Source organism: Pongo abelii, chromosome 3 (genome assembly GCF_028885655.2).
Source record: "Pongo abelii isolate AG06213 chromosome 3, NHGRI_mPonAbe1-v2.0_pri, whole genome shotgun sequence".
Lineage (NCBI taxonomy): Eukaryota > Metazoa > Chordata > Mammalia > Primates > Hominidae > Pongo > Pongo abelii.
The window spans coordinates 168,611,693-168,634,529 of record NC_071988.2 but is presented as its reverse complement, the minus strand read 5'-3'; the positions used below and the strand labels follow the sequence as shown (position 1 = coordinate 168,634,529).

The 22,837-nt window shown below is 37.9% G+C and overlaps 1 protein-coding gene across 8 annotated transcripts in view; it reads left to right on the top strand.

Moving 5' to 3' along the window:
* TTC29 (tetratricopeptide repeat domain 29) overlaps window positions 1-22,837 on the top strand; it is a 250,874-nt gene that overhangs the window by 127,023 nt on the left and 101,014 nt on the right. For 4 of the 8 annotated variants that reach the window (XM_054554558.1, XM_054554562.1, XM_054554563.1 and 1 more), the window contains 2 exons: window positions 2,007-2,130; window positions 16,453-16,654. In XM_054554558.1, coding sequence (XP_054410533.1) covers window positions 2,007-2,130; window positions 16,453-16,654 — 326 coding nt within the window. Of the gene's footprint in view, window positions 1-2,006; window positions 2,131-16,452; window positions 16,682-22,837 lie in introns of all 8 variants that reach the window. The other 4 variants (XM_002815193.4, XM_054554560.1, XM_054554561.1 and 1 more) reach the window with 1 other exon arrangement.

Below are 22,837 nucleotides of genomic sequence, written 5' to 3'. Positions count from 1 at the left end.
GATGATTGAGGAGAGGGAACTTAGAGGATGGGTCAATAGGTGCAGCAAACCACCATGGCCCACGTAGACCTATGTAACAAACCTGTACGTTCTTTACATGTATCTCTTTTTTTTTTTTTTTAAAGAAAATACTTTCTGAACTTGCAACATGTTCTTTTAAACAGCCCCAGTTGAGAGGTGGGTTCAGTCTTTAGAAATAGCCAAAAGAATTTGGAGTCACATTTAGAAAACCCAGAAAACAAAAAACAAAAAACACTAGACGTGTTCTTATGAGGATAGGCGAATGAATGTACTCCAGGTTTCAAAGCACTGTATACAAGTCAGTACCTGTCACAATTGATCCCATGTATGAATTTATACACTTATTTCTCCAAATTGACAGTGAAACTTTTCAAGCACAGGAACCTTATTCCCCAGCAACTAGCAAATTTTGGGACATTTGCTAGGCTCCCAAAGTTTCTTGATGTTACTGGAATATCCAAGGGTCAGGAGTTTACAATCATAGACTCTGAACATCTATATGCCTTAAGACTCTCACCGTTTACCTGGATGCTTAGGTTTCATGTGAGCAGCATATGTGTCTCCCTTCTCAAATTTTCAACATTACTTCATTCAAAAATATATTAATGCTTACTGTATGCCAAATTCTCTGCTAGAAATTATATGTATTCCTAAACATTTTGTGAGGATATGTAACACTTGTATATGTGACTTTAGTGACACCTGAGCTTTCACTACCAATGAAAGCTTTCAAGAGTAAGCTAGTATTCGCCTTTTATAAACTTTTAAAAGTTTTTTTTTTTAAAAAAAGCCTGAGTGAGACATAATTCTTATGCTATACAATTATGACTTTAACAATTGTAGACTTTAAAAGTCTACAATTTAAAAGAGTCCTCACTTTAAAAGTTTAAAGTCTACAATTCAGTGGTTTTTAGCGTACTCACAGGGTTGAGCAACCATGGCCAGTATCTAATTTCAGTCACTCTAAAAGGAAACCTTGTACCCATTATTTGTCATTTCTCAATCCTCCACTTTCCTCAGCCTCTAGCGACCATTAGCCTACTTTCCATCTCGTGGATTTGCCATTCTGGACATGTTGTATAAATGGGCTCATATGGTGTGTGATCTTTTGTTGTCTGGCTTCTTTCACTTAGCATATTTTCAAGTTTCATCCATGTTGCAACATGTATCACTATCTCATTCTTTTTTTTTTTTTTTTTTTTTGAGACGGAGTCTTGCTCTGTTGCCCATACTGGAGTGCAGTGGCGTGATCTCAGCTCACTGCAAGCTCCGCCTCCCAGGTTCATGCCATTCTCCTGCCTCAGCCTCCCGAGTAGCTGGGACTACAGGCGCCTGCCACCACGCCCAGCTAATTTTTTATATTTTTAGTAGAGATGGGGTTTCACCATGTTAGCCAGGATAGTCTCAATCTCCTGACCTTGTGATCCACCACCTGGGCCCCCCAAAGTGCTGGGATTACAGGCGTGAGCCACCACACCTGGCCCACCTCATTCTTTTTTAAGACTGAATATTATTTCATTGTAGGTATACAGCACATTTTGTTTACCCATTCATCAGTTGATATATATTTCAATTGTTTTCATGCCTTGGCTATTATGAATAATGCTGCTATGAACTTTCATGTATATGACTTTTTGTGTTGACATATTTTTGCTTCACTTGGGTATATATTTTGGAGTAAAATTTCTGGGTCATATGGTAACTCTATGTTAAAGTTTTTGAGGAACTGCCAAGCTGTTTTCCAAGAAGATGTACCATTTTACGTTTCCATTAGCAATGCATGAGGATTTAAAAGTTTCAGTTTTAACTCAATGTATGCTCCAACAAAAACAAGCCATATATTTTTAATTTGGTATTTACACATTAAATCTCATTATCCTGATAACCATCTTGCATTTTCTACAGCAAAGACACAAGATACTTACTCTTTACTGTGACATTAAGTGAGATGATACTCCATTGACTTCCTATTTCATTCATTCTAGCCAAGGAGAGACTACAGAAGCAATTAAATACTTGAAAAAATTTGTGAAAATTGCAAGAAACAATTTTCAAAGCCTAGATTTTGTGAGAGCAAGTACAATGCTTGGGGACATCTACAATGAAAAAGTAAGTCTATGTATTTCTTGTTTATAGAGAAATTTGCAGTGTTTAGGGAGAAATTTGCCATTTTAAAAGCCTCTTCTGATGTCATCCTTGTCTTCCCACAATATATTATGCAGAATGGCCCTGGACTGCATGGTGTAGTTAATGCCCACGGCAAGGACTAGGAGGAGAAATGCCTCCTCCTCCTTCTCCCCTTCCAATATCTTAGGGCCATGCGGGGACAGTCCTTATGAGCTGCTAACCCTGATTCATAGATTGACATCCAGTGAGGATTCTAAGTGACATTGGATTTGAGGAGCAATTAAAATATTTAATTCAAAGGAAATTGATTATAACTGTTGGCTATTATCTACTTCCACTGACATTCATCTCTCTCGCTCCAAATTCTTTATTATTCCAGCTGTGGCACCCTGCTAGTTTCCTTAGAAGAAGAAACGACAATCCTAAAAATAATTCTGCAGAAAATTTAGGGTGGAATTTTAGCAACAGATTGATTACATGAAAGAGAAAACAGGAAGAAGAACAAAAAAGTCCAAAATAAAATTATCCAATTCAAGAAGCTGTTATTAGTATAATGTACTGGTCATAATGGACTTTTATCGTATTTTCTCCTGATTTTATCTTTTTATTACCGATTCACCTTTAGAAATGGTGTGAAAGAGCCTTGTTTCTCTAGTTATAATTGCTGTTTTGATCATGAATAAGATCCATCACTTTTAGGGTAATTGTGTTCTCAAATTATGTTTATACATTTTCTGTTAATCTCTTTGAGAGTCTGTGTATGTAGTGAATAAAATCACTAATTCCAAAACCACACTGCTTGAGTTAAAAACCCAGCTCTTTCACTTGTAAGATCTGTGACCTTGGGCTAGTTACTTAAATTTCTAGGTGCCTCAGTTTTCTCACCTCATAAAGTTATTGTGCGTATTAAGTTAACATATGTGCTTTACAGCAGGAGAAGTACTATCTTTATAAACTTCTGTTATTCTCTACACTCTTAGTGGTATCAAACAATTCCCCTTTGCCAGACCCTCAGATGATTCTGGGTGGCAATGGTATTCAAACCCATTCTCCTAACCACTACAGTATTCTGTTGTTTGCCATAAAATTGACTTTATTTCAGAAGGATTTAGGATTTTTTTTAAGGAAATTGAGTTTGAAATTAATTTGAATGAGTGAAACTAATATTTCTTTAGTTCCTGATGTGGAGTAAGTGCTTTCAAACAAGGTATCTCATTTCCTTTTTGTCTTACATCCCCTCTCTTGCTCCCCTGGGCTCATTTGCCTCCCCTCTCTCCTATTACTTGAAATCTAAAAAGCCCCCTTTTCTCCTGGCCCTTCTTCTCCCCGCCTCCCTTACCCATCTTGCTCCCTCCTGTCCTGCATCCTTCCTTCTCATCCCTCCTCCTTGCTCTCTGACCTCCGGGTCATCCTCTCCCTCTCCCCCATCTCCACCACGTTGTTTCCCCTCTTTTTTCAAGTCCTCCCCTGCCTGTTGCTGTAGCTGTGCTCAGGTTTTGCATGTCGTGTACTTCGTCTGCTACCCTCTGGTTCCCTGACCATTTCTTTGCCTTTATTGACTCCTCTGTCCTTGATTTTGTATTTGCTTTTGCTTACTTTTTAGGATACAGTGGTGAAAACAGACAAGACCTAAACCCTTGTGAGGCTCACAGTCTAATGAGGGAGCATCTCCTATAGCATAGGAGAAAAGATATAGTATATGAATATATGCAGTATGATATGGTGTATGAATCAACTTGTATATTTGAAGGCATATATATTTGAAGATAGTGCAAATACCCAGAATCCTCCAAATTTTCTATTAGAATAGGGATAAACTGATAAAATTTAACTTCTGGAAGTTGACAGAGCTTTTGGATATTATTTCTTATACCTTAACTTCAGATACTAAACTCTTCTCCAAGAATCAAAAATCGGAGAATTAAATACACACTGGTGAGACGTAAACTCTTGGCAAAAACATTAAGAAAATGCAAGTATAAAAGTATTGCCCCTCAGAAAAGTTTATTTTCCTTATGCTTTCTGTTTTAGGAAAATATAGGTTAGCAATGTTCATGTTGTACAGAAGGGCTGTGTTTGGGTGTTGTTTGGAGGTAGGGTAAAAAGTTGTGCTTTTTGCCCTTCTGTTTTGAAGAACAGTCCTTTTAAAAGCTCAGATCTCTCCCCTCAATTCCAAACGCATACCCCACCACCTACTTGACATCTTCACTTAGATATCTTCAACTATAATGTACTAAAAACTGAACTTATTGTTTTTTTCTCTAAATTTTTTTCTTCTAACAACTTAAATCTCAACCACATTAGAATATTATTTAGGCATTTTCCAGGCAGTCTTCTCTTTTTAATCTATGAGCTCCTCTTATCTGCCCCATCCAGGCCCATGGCTTTTAAATACTATCCATATGCCAGTGACTTCCAGATTTGTATCTCCAATTCTGATCTCTCCTGGGACTCCAAACTTTGTAAAGGCAATTGCTTCCTTAGCACCTCCACCCAGATTTCTAACATATTTCATATGGAACCCACTCCTCTCTAGTCTTCTCCTTCTTAATAAATAGTAATATTATGCATCCACCCAGTCACTTAAGCCAAAAATCTGAAAATCCTTCAATTCTCCTCTCCTCCGGCTCCATATTCAATCCAAAAACAAACTCTGACCTTTATGTTACCAAATATATATCTCAAATCCACCCTTTTCCCTCCATCTCTGCAACTGTCACATCAGTTTATGACACTATATTGTCTCACCTAGACACTGCAGTAAGCCCTAAACTCAGCTTCCTGCATGCAGTCTCTTCCCTCCCACCCCCGCATAAGCAGAAAGAGGCCAAAGTAATTATTTTAAAATGTAAATCAAATGCGATTTCTCTGCTTAAAATGCTTCCATTACTTCTCATTCACATTTCCATTACTTCTCATTCTTCTGAGAACATAAATATAAATCCGTACCCTGTCCTAAAATACGAGATAGCCCCACCCCTATCTCTGACCTCATTGCTTCCTACTCCTTTTTATCCACTGCACCATAATGAATTGACATTCTTGGAGTTCTTTAAGCATGTTAAGCTAGTTCCTGCCTTAGAACATTTGCCTTGGCTGGAATGCTCTACATGAAATGCTCTGAACTTCACATTGCTGGATTCTTGTCACTCAGATCTCTGTTCAATGCCACCTCTTCAGAGGGGCCTTCCCTTAGCAACGAAAGAGTGGCCATCAGGTCGCCCCCCTCCCTTATTTATTTATTTATTTTTTTTGAGATGGAGTCTCGCTCTATTGCCAGGCTGGAGTGCAGTGGCACGATTTTGGCTCACTGCAACCTCTGCCTCCCAGGTTCAAGCAATTCTCCTGCCTCAGCCTCCTGAGTAGCTGGGACTACAGGCATGCACCACCACGCCCAGCTAATTTTTGTATTTTTAGTAGAGACAGGGTTTCACCATGTTGGCCATGATGGTCTTGATCTCTTGACCTCATGATCCGCCCACTTCGGCCTCCCAAAGTGCTGGGATTACAGGCATAGGCCACCGCGCCCACCCCCCCACCCCACCCCCACTTTTTTTTTAATAGAAGCAGGGTTTTGTCATGTGGCCCAGGCTGGTCTTGAACTCCTGGACTCAAAGGATTCTTCTGCTTCAGCCTTCCAAAGTGCTGTGGATTACAGGCATGAGCTGCCCCACCTGGGTCACTCTTTAAAATTACTGTATTTGAATTATCCATGTAGCATTTATCTCATAGTTTTCTTGTTCATGTTATTTTCTTATTATTGTTGTTTAATTTGGCCAAAATGTAAATTTAATGAGAGCAGAAGCTGTATGTGCCTCGTTTATTATTCTAGTGTCTAGAAAAAAACCTGGCACAGAATTGGTGATCAAAAACATGTCAGTTCCTTGGACCAATAAATAAATTTGTAACCAGTTTCATACCACTGAAGAGTAGTATTCTCTCACTTGTGAAAGTTCAGACTTCTATTTCATTTTGTCATTGTTGTTGTTGTTTTGAGACAGAATTTCACTCTTGTTGCCCAAACTGGAGTGCAGTGGTGCGGTGTCAGCTCACCGCAACCTCCGCCTCCTGGGTTCAAGTGATTCTCCTGCCTCAGCCTCCCAAGTAGCTGGGATTACAGACACATGCCACCCCACCCAGCTAATTTTTGTATTTTTCATAGAGACGGGGTTTCACCATGTCGGCCTGGTTCGTCTCGAACTCCTGCCCTCAAGTGATCCTCCCTCCTCGGCCTCCCAAAGTGCTGGCTACCTACAGGCATGAACCACCATGCCCAGCCTCTATTTCATTTTTGTATAATATTTTAGCATTTTGAAAACTTGTCCTGAATCTTTAAAAGCAAACCCAATATTTTCTGGCTTCATATTACTCCTGCAAGGTATTGTAATTGTATTCTTAACAATTTTCAAGAAATAAAAATATTATAAGACCAAAATTATAATAATTGGAAAAATATTGGAGTTACCTTTTCTGTAGTTATTATAGTAATTATAATTAGAATTAGCACATCTTAAAAATATCCTGTATCCTAGTTATTTACCTTTTACTATGTAATCATAGAAAATGGACCACTCATCCTACCCTCCGGGTCTTTTGATGGACTGTTAATTGAAAATATATAATTAGTGTAAAGTGGTCAAATGAGAATGTTTTAGAGGGAATAACTAGGTTTATAAGATTTCTCATTCCTTAATAAAATCATAGACTAATGACATAGTTAAAAAGAATGGTGGTTCCAACACTAAAATTATAGGGAAAATGGGTAGGAAATGATTTATCCTTAGTACTGAGAAAATGCTCATTTATTTTGAGCTTGCTCATTGAATAGAGTGACATTTTAGACACTAAAAATCAAAATAATGCATGAAAATTCTATGTCATAATGTAATAATTCGAGCATTGTTCCAAGGTCTATGATGTCATCAAGATCCTGTCCTGGAATTGTCCACTGAATGCTTATCAGGGATATTAATAACATTAAATGAAGTTGTTCTCTTCCGGTAAGATTCATTTAGGAAGTGCATATTGTCAAACTCATATTTAAGATTGCCAAGACTAATTACTAGAATCTTCTGAATTTTATAATAGAATAGGGATTATCTGATAACAGAAATAAACTGTAGAAAGTTGCATTTAACTTTGGAGAAGAGATTTAGACAGTAAACTCTAAGAATTAAACATCCACAAGTACAATATACATTAGCAAAATCTCATTCTAAAATGGTATGTATACAAATGCTTGCATCTTAAAAGAATTAATTTTTTATTTCTTTAGTAGTGTTTTAAACTAGAGAAACTGGAAAAACTGGTAGGTTTATATCTATTTAATGTCAGTTGTGTGCATCTACAGACGGAATACTAAGTATAATTTGAGGGAATAATAATTAGCTAATTATAAAGCTTCCATTTTAAGAGTAAAAAGGCACTTAAATAAGATGTAATCAAAATTGTAGGCATATCACTACTTACACCTAATAGTAACCTCAAAAACTTGAGTGAAAATTCCATTTACTGCTCCTTCTGCATGGCCTGGCATTTGGCCTGGCTCAGCATGGTTGCCACATGAATGAATGAATGAATGAATGAATGAGTTAATTTTAACTTAATAACATATAAAAATAACTTTGGAAATTCATATATACGTTCCCTTATTGGTGGTCTCTAATTTTCCTAATTAAGACTCTCACCTAAAACAATAAATAATTGAAATCTCAGAAATATAATTAGAATATCAATTAGATATTTGTACTTTTGTTTCTAAAAAAATGGTTATGTTTGGCCTAATTATATATTTTCATATATTTTGTCCTATGTCTTTGATATCTACCAGGAAAATCTATAATTTTAGTGACATTTATTTTCATCATCTTCAATATTTGTATGTTTCTCAATTATAGTTGACTTCATTGGCATACAAATATCTTTGATACAGTTTTTTTTTCCTAATTAACTTTTTTTCTCATATAAATTTTATGTTTTATGCCTTGAAGAAAGAGAAAGAATTGTTCACCTCAACAAACAAAAGTTATTTTTGATGTAATATGGAGAGACTCTGTTTAAATTAACAAAGTTGGTTGGAATGAATCATTTGAATAAACAGTTCTCCTAAACTGTGTGGGCATATAACATAGTGTTATATGTGCTCTTCCTGTTTCTAACAAAATGATCACATAAGTCCTATTTATCCCCCTCCTCACCTTGCCAGAAATTTCTTTATTCAGTCAGTTTGACAGATCTTGGAGCTTCATGATTATACAGAGGTATGCAGTGTTGAAGATGTGTTTCACCTCTACTGCTGTAATGGTATAAAGCTGTTCCTGTGTTGTTTTTATGTTCGTTTCCTTCATAAAATACTAGAAACTGACTTAACAACTCATACAGCAAAACATTCTCCCATATAAGGGTTTCTGTTCAAAAGAGTGCACATGCATGTTTTTGTTTTTTGTGTGTTTGGTGGGGTGAGGAGGAGAGAGATGAGTGGAAGGGAGGAGATGGTGGCGCCTAAAGGGTTATAAGTCAGTGAAGAAAGGAAATTTTGTCCCCTAGAGCCTTCACAAATGTAGATCAATCCTAGATAATATCCTCCTCTTAGAAAGAGATTTTCATGAGGATTTTTAGAAGATTTGGGGGTGGCAGAAGATGCTCTTTTCTCTGAGGCTTAATATGATTATCTGTAAAATAAGAATAATATTTTCCTCATAGGGTGATGTGTGAAAGTTAATGACATAATATATACGAATTATTTAGCATTGGCCTCCATGCTTCATAAGAGCTAGGTAAACAGTATTTATTTGTGGAGGATAGCTTTTAATAGAGGTGACACTGACTAACAAACAACAACAACAACAAAACCCTGAATTTTTGCAGCTCGAGCTGTTGCAAAGGACTTCTTGAAGAGATATTTAAATGATCATTTCATTGGTGCTAGTGACATCAAGATCATATTTTTCAGAAATTTTGGATACTTCAACATTCTCGTTAACAAGAATGGCATATGAACATGGGAAAATAAGAGCAGTAAACGAATTAGAGGATAGATACATTTATTTTCAACAGCCATTAACTAAATGACTTGGCTGAAATGACCTTTTGCTGTGACTGAAAACAAAACATAGTAATCCCAGCTTTGGGAAGCCGAGGCGGGTGGATCACTTGAGGTCAGGAGTTCGAAACCAGCCTGGCCAACATGGTAAAACCCCGTCTCTACCAAAAATATAAAAAATTAACCAGGCGTGGTGGCATATGCCTGTAATCCCAGCTACTCGGGAGGCTGAGGCAGGAGAATCGCTTGAACCTGGGAGGCGGAGGTTGCGTAAGCTGAAATCATGCCACTGCACTCCAACCTGGGCGAGACAGTGAGACTCCACCTCAACAAAAAAAAAAAAAAAAAAAAAGAGAAGGTATGTAAAAAATACTTCATTAGCTAAATCCAACTCTACGAATAGTAAAATTCTATCCAAATCAATGTGAATTGGTTCACTCATTCCCAAACTTCTTTTTACTACAATGTATTAGGTTGAACCATATGAAACTGCCAATATTTGACTACCTTTTATTGATAAGAACATAAGACTTTGTTTATATATACTTTCAGTTCTGGGATACATGTGCGGAACATACAGGTTTGTTACATAGGTATACACGTGCCATGGTTTGCTGCACCCATCAACCTGTCATCTATATTAGGTATTTCTCCTAATGCTATCCCTCCCCTAGTCCCCAAATCCCCAACAGGTATGTGATGTTCCCTTCCCTGTGTCCATGTCTTCTTGTTGTTCAACTCCCACTTATGAGTGAGAACATGCCATGTTTGGTTTTTCTGTTCCTGTGTTAGTTTGCTGAGAATGATAGTGTCCAGCTTCATCCATGTCCCTAAAAAGGACATGAACTCATCCTTTTTTATAGCTGCATAGTATTCCATGGTGTATATGTCCCACATTTTCTTTATCCAGTCTATCATTGATGGGCATTTAGGTTGGTTCCAAGTCTTTGCTATTGTGAACAGTGCTGCAATAAACATATGTGTCCATGTGTCTTTATGGTAGAATGATTTATAATCCTTGGGGAATATACCCAGTAATGGGATTGCTGGGTCAAATGGTATTTCTGGTTCTAGATCCTTGAGAAATTGCCACCCTGTCTTCCGCAATGGTTGGACTAATTTACACTCCCACCAACAGGGTAAAAATGTTTCTATTTCTCCACATCCTCTCCAGCATCTGTTGTTTCCTGACTTTTTAATGATCACCATTCTAACTGGCATGAGATGGTATCTCATTGTGGTTTTGATTTGCATTTCTCTGATGGCCAGTGATGATGAGCTTTTTTTTCATATGTTTGGTGGCCACATAAATGTCTTCTTTTGAAAAGTGTCTGTTCATATCCTTTGCCCACTTTTTGATGGAGTTGTTTGTTTTTCTCTTGTAAATTTGTTGAAGTTCTTTGTAGATTCTGGATTTTAGCCCTTTGTCGATTCTGGATTTTAGCCCTTTGTCAGTTGGCTAGATTGCAGAAATTTTCTGCCATTCTGTAGGTTGCATGTTCACTCTGATGACAGTTTATTTTACTATGCAGAAGCTCTTTCGTTTAATTAGATCCCATTTGTCAGTTTTGGCTTTTGTTGCCATTGCTGTTTGTGTTATAGTCATGAAGTCTTTGCTCATGCCTATGTCCTGAATGGTATTGCCTAGGTTTTCTTCTAGGGTTTTTATGGTTTTAGGTCTTACGTTTAAGTCTTTAATCCATCTTGAGTTAATTTTTGTTTAAGATGTAAGGAAGGGACCCAGTTTCAGTTTTTTGCATGTGGCTAGCCAGTTTTCCCAACACCATTTATTAAATAGGGAATCCTTTCCCCATTGCTTGTTTTTGTCAGGTTTGTCAAAGATCAGATGGTTGTAGATGTGTGGCATTGTTTCTGAAGCCTCTGTTCTGTTCCATTGATCTATATATCTGTTTTGGTACCAGTACCATGCTGTTTTGGTTACTGTAGCCTTGTAGTATAGTTTGAAGTCAGGTAGTGTGATGCCTCCAGCTTTGTTCTTTTTGCTTAGGATTGTCTTGGCTATACAGGCTCTTTTTTTAGTTCCATATGAAATTTAAAGTAATTTTTTCTAAATATGTGAAGAAAGTCAATGGTAGCTTGATGGGGATAGCACTGAATCTGTAAATTACTTTGGGCAGTATGGCTATTTTCACGATATTGATTCTTCCTATCCATGAGCATGGAATGTTTTTCCATTTGTTTGTGTTCTCTCTTATTTCCTTGAGCAGTGGTTTGCAGTTCTCCTTGAAGAGTTCCTTCACATCCCTGTAATTTGTATTTCTAGGTATTTTATTCTCTTTGTAGCAATTGTGAATGGGAGTTCACTCATGATTTGGCTCTCTGTCTGTTATTGGTGTATAGGAATGCTTGCGAGTTTTGCACATTGATTTTGTATCCTGAGACTTTGCTGAAGTTTGCTTCTCAGCTTAAGGAGATTTTCAGCTGAGATGATGGGGTTTTCTAAATATATAATCATGTCATCTGCAAACAGAGACAATTTGACTGCCTCTCTTCCTATTCAAATACTCTTTATTTATTCCTCTTGCCTTATTGCCCTGGCCAGAACTTCCAATACTATGTTGAATAGGAGTAGTGAGAGAGGACATCCTTCTCTTGTGCCGGTTTTCAAAGGGAATGCTTGCAGCTTGTGCCCATTAAGTATGATATTGGCCGTGGGTTTGTCATAAATAGCTCTTATTATTTTGAGATACGTTCCATCAATAACTAGTTTATCAAGAGTTTTTAGCATGAATTCGTGTTTAATTTTATCGAAGGCCTTTTCTGCATCTATTGAGATAATCATGTGGTTTTTGTCATTGGTTCTATTTATGTGAGAGATTACGTTTATTGATTCGCGTATGTTGAACTAGCTTTGCATCCCAGGAATGAAGCCAATTCGATCGTGGTGAATAAGCTTTTTAATGTGATGCTGGATTCAGTTTGCCAGTATTTTATTTTGGATTTTTGCATCAATATTCATCAGGGATATTGGCCTGAAATTTTCTTTTTTTGTTGTGTCTCTACCAGGTTTTGTTATCAGGATGATGCTGGCCTCATAAGATGAATTAGGGAGGAGTCCCTCTTTTTCTATTGTTTGGAATAGTTTCAGAAGGAATGGTACCAGCTCCTCTTTGTACCTCTGATAGAATTTGGCTGTGAATCTGTCTGGTCCTGGGCTTTTTTTGGTTGGTAGGCATTAATTACTGCCTCAATTTCAGAACTTGTTATTGGTCTATTCAGGGATTTGACTTCTTCCTGGTATAGTCTTGGGAGGGTATATGTGTCCAGGAATTTATCCATTTCTTCTATATTTTCTAGTTATTTGCGTAGAGGTATTTATAGTATTCTGTGATGGTAGTTTGTATTTCTGTGGGATCAGTAGTGATATCCCCTTTATCATTTTTTATTGCATCTATTTGATTCTTCTCTCTTTTCTTCTTGATTAGTATGGCTAGCATTCTATCTGTTTTGTTAATCTTTTCAAAAAACCAGCTCCTGGATTCATTGATTTTTTTGAAGGGTTTTTTATGTCTCTATCTCCTTCAGTTCTGCTCTGATCTTAGTTATTTCTTGTATTCTGCTAGCTTTTGAATTTATTTGCTCTTGCTTCTCTAGTTCTTTTAATTGTGATGTTAGGGTGTTGATTTTAGATCTTTCCTGCTTTTTCAGTGTGGGCATTTAGTGCTATGAATTTCTCTCTAAACACTGCTTTAGCTGTGTCCCAGAGATTCTGGTACATTGTGTCTTTGTTCTCATTGGTTTCGAAGAACTTATTTATTTTTGCCTTAATTTTGTTATTTACCCAGTAGTCACTCAAGAGCATGTTGTTTAGTTTCCATGTAGTTGTGTGGTTTTGAGTGAGTTTCTTAATCCTGAGTTCTAATTTGATTGCACTGTGGTCTGAGACACCGTTTGTTATGATTTCTACTCTTTTGCATTTGCTAGGGAGTGTTTTACTTCCAATTATGTGGTCAATTTTAGAATAAGTGTGATGTGGTGCTGAGAAGAATGTATATTCTGTTGATTTGGGGTGGAGAGTCTTGTAGATGTCTATTAGGTCTGCTTGGTCCACAGCTGAGTTCAAGTCCTGAATATCCTTGTTAATTTTCTGTCTCGTTGATCCATCTAATATTGACAGTGGGGTGTTAAATTCTCCCACTATTATTATGTGGGAGTCTACGTCTCTTTGTAGGTCTCTAAGAACTTGCCTTATTCATCTGGGTGCTCTTGTATGGGGTGCATATGTATTTAGGCTAGTTAACTCTTCTTGCTTCATTGATCCCTTTACCATTATGTAGTGCCCTTCTTTGTCTTTTTTTTTTTTTTTTTAATCTTTGTTGGTTTAAAGTCTGTTTTATCAGAGACTAGGATTGCAACCTCTGCTTTTATTTTGCTTTTCATTTACCCGGTAAATATTCCTTCATCCCTTTATTTTAAGTCTAGGTGTGCCTTTGCACATGAGATGGGTTTCCTGAATAGAGCACACCGATGGGTCTTCAGTCTTTATCAAATTTGCCAGTCTGTGTCTATTAATTGGGGCATTTAGCCCGTTTACATTTAATGTTAATATTGTCATGTGTGAATTTGATCCTGTCATTACGATGCTAGCTGGTTATTTTGACCGCCAGTTGATGCAGTTTCTTCATAGTGTCGATGGTCTTTACAATTTGGTGTTTTTGCAGTAGCTAGTACTGGTTTTTCCTTTCCATATTTAGTGCTTCCTTCAGGAGCTCTTGTAAGGAAGGCCTGGTGGTGACAAAATCTCTCAGCATTTGCTTGTCTGTAAAGGATTTTATTTCTCCTTTGCTTATGAAGCTTAGTTTGGCTGGATATGAAATTCTGAGTTGAAAATTCTTTTCTTTAAGAGTGTTGAATATTGGCCCCCACTCTCTTCTGGCTTGTAGGGTTTCTCCTGAGAGATTTGCTGTTAGTCTGATGGGCTTCTGTTTGTAGGTAACCCAACCTTTCTCTCTGGCTGCCCTTAGCATTGTTTCCTTCATTTCAACCTCGGTGAATCTGACGATTATATGTCTCAGAGTTGCTCTTCTCGAGGAGTTTTGTGGTGTTCTCTGTATTTCCTGAATTTGAATGTTGGCCTGTCTTGCTAGGTTGGGGAAGTGCTCCTGTATAGTATCCTGAAGGGTATTTTCTAACTTGGGTCCATTCTGCTTGTCACTTTCAGGTACACCAATCAAATGTAGATTTAGTCTTTTCACATAGTCCCATATTTCTTGGAGGCTTTATTCATTCCTTTTCTTCTTTTTTCTCTAATCTTGTCTTCACACTTTATTTCATTAAGTTGATCTTCAATCTCTAATATCCTTTCTTCCGCTTGATCTATTCAGCTATTGATACTTTTGTATACTTCACGAAGTTCTCGTGCTGTGTTTTTCAGTTCCATCAGCTCATTTATGTTCTCTAAACTGGTTATTTTAGATAGCAATTCATCTAACCTTTTGTCAAGGTTCTTAGCTTCCTTGAATTGGGTTAGAACATGGTCCTCTAGCTCAGAGGAGTTTTTTATTACCCACCTTCTGAAACCTACTTCTGTCAATTCGTCAAACTCATTTTCCATGCAGTTTTGTTCCCTTGCTGGTGATGAGTTATGATCCTTTGGAGGAGAAGAGGCATTCTGGTTTTTGGAATTTTCAGCCTTTTTGTGTGGTTTTTTCTCATCTTCGTGGATTTATCTACCTTTGGTCTTTGATGTCGGTGATCTTCGGATGGCATTTCTGTGTGCACATCCTTTTTGTTGATGTTGATGCTATTCCTTTATGTTTGTTAGTTTTCCTTCTAACAGTCAGGCCCCTTTCCTGCAGGTCTGCTGGAGTTTGCTGGAGGTACACTCCAGACCCTATTTGCCTGGGTATCACCAGTGGGGCTGCAGAACAGCAAAGATTGCTGCCTGTTCCTTCCTCTGGAAGCTTCGTCCCAGAGGGGCACCCGCCAGATGCCAGCTAGAGCTCTCCTGTATGAGGTGTCTGTCGACCCCTGCTGGGAGATGTCTCTCAGTCAGGAGGCATGGGGGTCAGGGACCCACTTGAGAAGGCAGTCTGTCCCTTAGCAGAGCTTGAGCACTGTGCTGGCAGATCCACTGCTCTCTTCAGGGCCAGCAGGCAGGAAAGTTTAAGTCCGCTGAAGCTGCGCCCACAGCCTCCCTTCCCCCAGGTGCTGTGTCCCAGGGAGATGGGAGTTTTCTCTATAAGCCCCTGACTGGGGCTGCTGCCTTTCTTTCAGAGATGGCCTGCCCAGAGAGGTGGAATCTAGAGAGGCAGTCTGGCTACAGGGGCTTTGGGGAGCTGTGGTGTGCTCCACCCAGTTGGAACTTCCCAGGGGCTTTCTTTACACTATGAGGGGAAAACCGCCTACTCAAGCCTCCATAATGGTGGGACCCCCTCCCCCCACCAACTTCGAGCATCCCAGGTTGACTTCAGACTGCTGTGCTGGCAGTGAGAATTTCAAACCAGTGGATCTTAGCTTGCTTGGCTCCGTGCAGGTGGGATTCGCTGAGCTAGATCACTTGGCTCCCCGGCTTCAGCCTCCTTTCCAGGGGAGTGAATGGTTCTGTCTCGCTTGCATTCCAGGCACCACTGGGTTGTGAAAAAAAAAACTCCTGCAGCTAACTCAGTGTCTACCCAAATGGCCACCCTGTTTTGTGCTCAAAACCCATAGGCACCAGAGGGAATCTCCTGTCTGTGGGTTGCAAAGACCATGGGAAAAGCATAATACCTGGGCCACAGAGCACCATTCCTCACAGCGCAATCCCTCACAGCTTCCCTTGGCTAGATGAGGGAATTCCCCAACCCCTTGCACTTCCCAGGTGAAGCAATGCCCCACCCTGCTTCAGCTTGCCCTCCGTGGGCTGCACCCACTGTCTAACCCTTCCCAAAGAGATGAGCCGGTTACCTCGGTTGGAAATGCAGAAATCACCTGCCTTCTGTGTTGAGCTCGCTGGACGCTGCAGACCAGAGCTGTTCCTATTCAGCCATCTTGCTAGACATTGCAGAGCTTAAGTCTTATATAGCTTAGTCTAATAGATACAACTTTCCTACTAAGTTAATTTCAAGATATTGAATGGTGAGTAATCACAGGTCTTTAAAAGAACCTTATCCTAATAGCCTGCTTGCCATCTGTTTCTTCTTGAAGATGAACTGCTGTAACTGTCGAAAGGTCAGTGTGGGACATGCCAGGGTAAGGTCAGAAAATATGTGAAATGGTGACATTAAAAGTAAGAAAGAAAATTATTTCTCTTACCTTTTTAGGGATACTACAACAAAGCTTCTGAATGCTTTCAGCAAGCTTTTGACACAACAGTAGAGCTAATGAGCATGCCTCTGATGGATGAGACAAAAGTTCACTATGGAATAGCAAAAGCTCATCAGATGATGCTTACAGTGAACAACTATATAGAGTCTGCAGATCTCACCAGCCTCAACTACCTGCTGTCATGGAAGGAGAGCAGAGGTAACATTGAACCTGATCCAGTTACTGGTAAGGCATTGGTTTTTAGAACACTTTAGTTTTCATATCATTCTCAATGGTTAATTCACTTTCATTGGAAAGGTTCACTCAAATGTTGGTGATTTTAATTTGATTGGTAATTTCAATTTTATGGATCCATTACTACATGAAGGTTGGATATACTTTTGTGCTAAATTATACCTTTGATGTTTAAGAGAAGCATAAAATAGTGGTAATAATGTGGTGTACCTGATAAATCACCATTCTCATGCTGTTTTTTTCATCAGTTATCTTAGTCAACAATATGTACTGATGAGGCATAAGGAATGTGAAATAAGCTTATGCTTCTTTAGCATGCTCTGTGTTATACCTTACTGAAAAGAGTGACTGTTGATGAATGCTAATTTGTTTTATGTGCTTACTTTACTGATGAGTATTTTTATCAGTTTGAGTTGGAATATTAATTTAGAAAATACTTGGTAGTAATCTTTCTCAATTCTACTTTTTTGCCACATGCTTTTTCTTATTCAATAGAATTGAAGAATTCTATTCAAAATAGTCAATTAAAACCAAACAACTAGAAGGGATGCAGGGGTCAGTATTATGTGCCAACTAGGCTTGCCTCTAGTTCCCAGTTAAGAACTTTAAAATGGGATATTTTAAAAACCAAAACAAAATAAAATAAAAAACAATACTGCCTATGACAGCCTTTAGAGTTTCTTTTATTTGTGTGCAAATCAAACTTTTTAAAGTAAAATATTTTGGCATAACTCAAATGGAATCATAAGGCAAACCTTTTGTAATGTGAAGAAGTATCTTCTATTTGATTTGAACTCTTTGTTTTCCCCTGTGGTCATTTAGATGAAACAACAATCTATTTTGGTATTTATTTCCTCCATAGAATAAATTGTAAATAATAGCAAATTAAGCACAAATAAGTTTTGTTGACTTTTTTAGGTCAGTAGAATACTACTTAAATACCCACCGTCCTCTAGTTATAAAATAAGGAAAGATCTTCTTCCAAATACATCCATAGTAAGAGAAAACAAGATGAAGTCTTTAAAAAATTGGCAGCTTCTTGAATTTCAGTGTGTTCAAACACCCCCAAAATATTTACAGTCCATTATTAACTGACTGCTTTCAGGTCATATCGTGCTTACTTCAGCATGCTGTCTTGTCATCATGTATTTGAGAGTTCTGTAGTTTTGAGTTATGTATTCTTCAGGTTCGCATATTTTCTGTCCAGAATAGCAGAAAATAATGCAGAGGAAACATGACCCATATTAGATTACTTATTCTGATGAAGGTTTAGTAGAAGATGAGTAAAGCTTCTCACATTTTCAGATTTATTTTGGATAAACTCCAATCATCACAATGGTAATTATGAAAAAAAAAATACTCCTGAAAAAAGTATCTTCTGATCAGATCTATGTCTATTCGAGGCCATCCTGATTTTCGCTTTAAAAAAATCTCTTTTTTTTTTTTTTTGAGACAGCCTCGCTCTGTCGTCCAGGCTGGAGTGCAGTGGCATGATCTCGGCTCACTGCAAGCTCCACCTCCTGGGTTCACGCCATTCTCCTGCCTCAGCCTCCTGAGCAGCTGGGACCACAGGTGCCCAACCATGACGCCCAGCTAATTTTTTTTGTATTTTTAGTAGAGACGGGGTTTCACGATCTTAGCCAGGATGGTCTCGATCTCCTGACTGCATGATCTACCCGCCTTGGCCTCCCAAACTGCTGGGATTATGGGCGTGAGCCACTGCACCCGGCTCTTTTGTTTTTCTTTATTCTGTAAAACTATTTATTTTTCTATAATTTTTATGTTTTATTTCCATGTTTTTGTAAGGTCATGTTTTTTTTTTTTCCAGCAGGACTTAGGAGCAGAACAAAAGCATATCAAAATATTATTCAGACATTAAAAACAGCTATTTGTATGGTAGAAGGGGCAGATTAAGTTGTTCAGAATGCTATAAAATAAAACACTCCTTTGCTGATTTATTTCGCCTACATTAGAAATATATGCATGGATGAGCCACAACATTATAAAACTGAAAAATAACAACCTTTTGGATCCTAGTACAAGTGAGAAATTAATTCTCATACTACTGGCATGGTTTAACATTTTCAGGGGTAGCCCTTCTATTTGGAAATAAAACCTGTAGGATATTATCAAACACGTTTGTTTACATAGACACATTTTTTAGTTCAAAAGACATGAAATTCTGCTTTAAAATGCTTCAAAAATACTTCTTGAACCACAACTCTTAACACCATCTCTGCTCTGCTTAAAAATCTTCCTCGGCTCCCCACTGCCTATTCATTAAATGCAAGCTTCTCCATCTTTTCTGGCCACTTCCCTCCCCTGCCCTCTGCCACTCCCCCTGCCCTCAGCATACCACATGCTTTATTATCACCTACTTTCAGTTGTAGCCCCATCCAGGAAAATCTGGCCCTTTTTGCTAGGTCATTCTCAAATGCTGAAACCCTCCATGATGCCCTCTTATTTAAATGCGGTCTCTTCTCTGTCCCACATTGAATGTCATTCATTTCTCTCCACGCGCTTTTCATTTGGCATATTCTGCATCCTACCACGGCCATTTCTGTAATCGCCTTAACTGCCTGATTAAGGGTAAAAGTCTTTTGAAAACAGGTCCCTGTTCTTGGTATTCCCTACAAAAGAAGACACGATGTTTGGCATCTACTAGGTACCAAGTAAATATTTGTTGAATTAAATAGAATTCAAAATGAGTATGTATGCCCTAATCATAAACTAGTTTGCATTAACTACTTTCCAAACAATATGCATAGTTTCCCCCTCTTCTTGGAAAACCTGTGATCCAACACTGCATTTTGATTACCATCCAATTATCACATGAATGAAGGATGACACTCACCCAACATGATGTCAACAAAATGAAAAAATACAAAAATATTATTTGGAAATCTGAGCAGCTTTTAAGTTTTCAACTTTTGCCTTTCTTCTAAGAAAAGGCATCTTTAATCTTGCCATTGAAGGGTCCCATGTATTCAGAAAAAAAACAGATCAAAGATCTGAAAGATACATTTTAAAAGCTGTGCAGTTATCTTCACCTCTGAGACTTCCATCCTCCAAACAAATCATTAGCTCAGAGAGCAGGCAATATTCTTTTAAGCAGAGGAACATGACCCCCTAAGGGAATAGAGCAGTGAGAGCACTCAGGTCTCTAGATGAAATAGAACAGTGACTCACCAGTAATCATCTCTCATCTTTATATCTTTCAGAGGGAACACAGCAAATATAGGCATCTTCATTCTATTCTAACACTCTTAGATATGGTTAGACCTGATTGCTTATTCTTTCTTTCCAATATTAAAATAAGAATAGATTATCCTCCCAAACTTAGGGACTTAGAAGAAATTCAGACTTATTGCAGTTCAATAAAATTGTTCATTCTAAATCAACTGAAATTGGTTGGCTCCAGAAGGCTTAAGAGCCTATGAATTTCTGCTGATTTCTCCAGAATATAGTTTACTTTCCTTACTAGAGCTATTATCTCTACAATCAAGAAGAATTTTTTTAAAATGAAAGGCTCATTCATCTGGCCTTTTGGAGATCTCAGACCCACGTGTGGAACAGCAACACAGAAGCAAAAGCTTTCCATATTCAACTTTATAGCAGTGTTAACCTAGAAATGTAATTATAGTCATTGAAATACCAACGTTGTTAACCACTTCATTGATAATAATTATATCAGTAACATGGTTTTAATGTACTTTCTTATTGTAGCCAAATGTAAATGACATCAGAGAAATAAGATGCAAATCCTGACTATAGAAATATAGTAGATTAAACTGCGGGCAGTACTTAAAGACACTATTTTCTACAAAATGGCATGTAAAGGTTTCTTTGACTGGCAATGATATCATTGTAGTTTTATGCATCATTTAGTATTCTTAAAAGAGAATGATCAAAACCATGACTTGGTCTCACAGCCCTTGGTTTATGTTGGCTTAATGTGGGTCCCTGGGCTTAATGTTGAGTTATGTTTTTGTAACCTGTTCCTTGCTTGTATTTTTCATTCATGAACTCAACCCTTTAAAAAAAAAAGTGAAAAAAATCACACTCACTAGTGATCCTCAGCTTTTATTACAATCAGCTACTTCTGTTGGTTAATAACTTTAATAATGAGGAGGAAGTCATGGAATTAGCCAAAAAGTCAGCAAGCAAGTAGGTTTCATCCATCTTATAATCACAGAGCAACTCTCTGTCTTTAATAATGTTTTCATAACCAACACAAAGAAAAATAAGAGTCTGGTGAAAAATATGACTGAATCAGAGCTCACCTACTGGCAGCGTGGTGTCATTCAGAGAGGCTACTAGTCAAGAGTCCAGTGATCTGAGCTCTAATATCATATTGAGCACTAATTAGCTTTGTGACTTTCAGCAAAAGATTTCATTTTGTGTCCTTAGCCTGTTACCTGAGGTTCAAAATATATGTCGATAACATTCCTCCGGAACTGACCATGATTTCTCAGTAAGAGCATCTTTCTCACTAAATATGGTATTTTGTAGTCTTTTTTTTTTTTTTTTTTTTTTTCTTGAGACGGAGTCTGGCTCTGTCGCCCAGGCTAGAGTGCAGTGGTGCAATCTCGGCTCACTACAAGCTCCATCTCCCGGGTTCATGCCATTCTCCTGCCTCAGCCTCCCAAGTAGCTGGGACTGCAGGTGCCCGGCCCCACACCTGGCTAATTTTTTGTATTTTTAGTAGAGACGGGGTTTCACTGTGTTAGCCAGGATGGTCTCGATCTCCTGACCTCGTGATCCGCCTGCCTCAGCCTCCCAAAGTGCTGGGATTACAGGCGTGAGCCACTGTGCCTGGCCCGGCCAGTATTTTGTAGTCTTTAAGAGTACAATCTAGATGTTCATGAGCATTTTATTTGTTGTTTTTCTCCCCACAAACATCGGCTTCTGTAAGTTTCCACAAAAGGAAACTTATTATTATCATTATTTTTATTATATATTAAACAACTGTAGGAAGACCAAGTGTATTTGATCCTTCTGCTAAGATTTATAATAAAAGTTTTACTTTTCCCTGGTTGGCACTCTTGAGGTTGCTAATCTTAGTGAACTATTTTATCTGAAGACTTTTAATTCATCCTCCTGTATCCAATCCTGTGTCTTACTTCCCCTTAGCATTTCCTCAACCCTACCCTATCCCCCACTGTTCCTGGGGCTCTTGATTTCTGAATATTCCTGCTTTTCTCCTCATGATTATTCCTCTTCATGTACTTTACTTTGTGGCTACCTCTTCCCTCCTAAATCTGGTGCCACTCCTATATACTATATCCATATGTTCAAGGAGGTAGTAGGAACTTAAAGAGTCATGGAATAAAATGTCCAAGATGAAAAATAAATTGAGTGGGATCAGCAGCAGATTACACAATGCAAAGGAAAAGGTTAGTGAACTTGAAGACATAGCAATAGAAACTATTTACAATGAAATACTGTGAAAAAATACTGAAAAAAAAAATGAACAGAGAATGTCAGAGAACTGTGGGTCAGCTTCAAGAAGCCTAATATATGATTGAGTTGGAGGCCCCAAAGGAGAGGGAAAAGAAGAGAGAACGAATATATATATATATATAAAACAAAGTAATCAGTTGCCAGTTGTTTTACAAATTTGATTTAAGAAAAACCGCAAACTGGAATTTAAGAAGCCCAATAAACTCTAAGCAAAAGAAACATGAAGAAACTAAATGGAGGCATACCATAGTCAGTGCTTGAAATCAGTGATAAAAAGCAGCCAGGGTGAGGTGGGAGAGGAAGGACATTACATACAGAGACAGGACAAACAAAAAAAACCAGAAAGATCTTTGTAAAAAATACAGTTCAGAAGAAGGTATTTAAAGTACTGAAATAAAAAAAAAATAAGCTTCAAACCTAGAATTGTATACTCTGTGAAAATATCTTTCAAAACCATAGGCAAAATAAAGCTTTTGCCAGCCATACAAAAGCTGAGAGAATTAATCACTAAACATCAGTACAAAAAAATGTTACAGTCCTACACACTGAAGGAAAAGGGATTCAGTTTGAAATCTGCATCTGTGCAAAGAAATAAAGAACATGAAAATTAGAAATATATCAGTAAAAATAATTTTTCTTTTTAAATTTGCTTTAAAAATAATTGATTAATGTAGACAAATAATA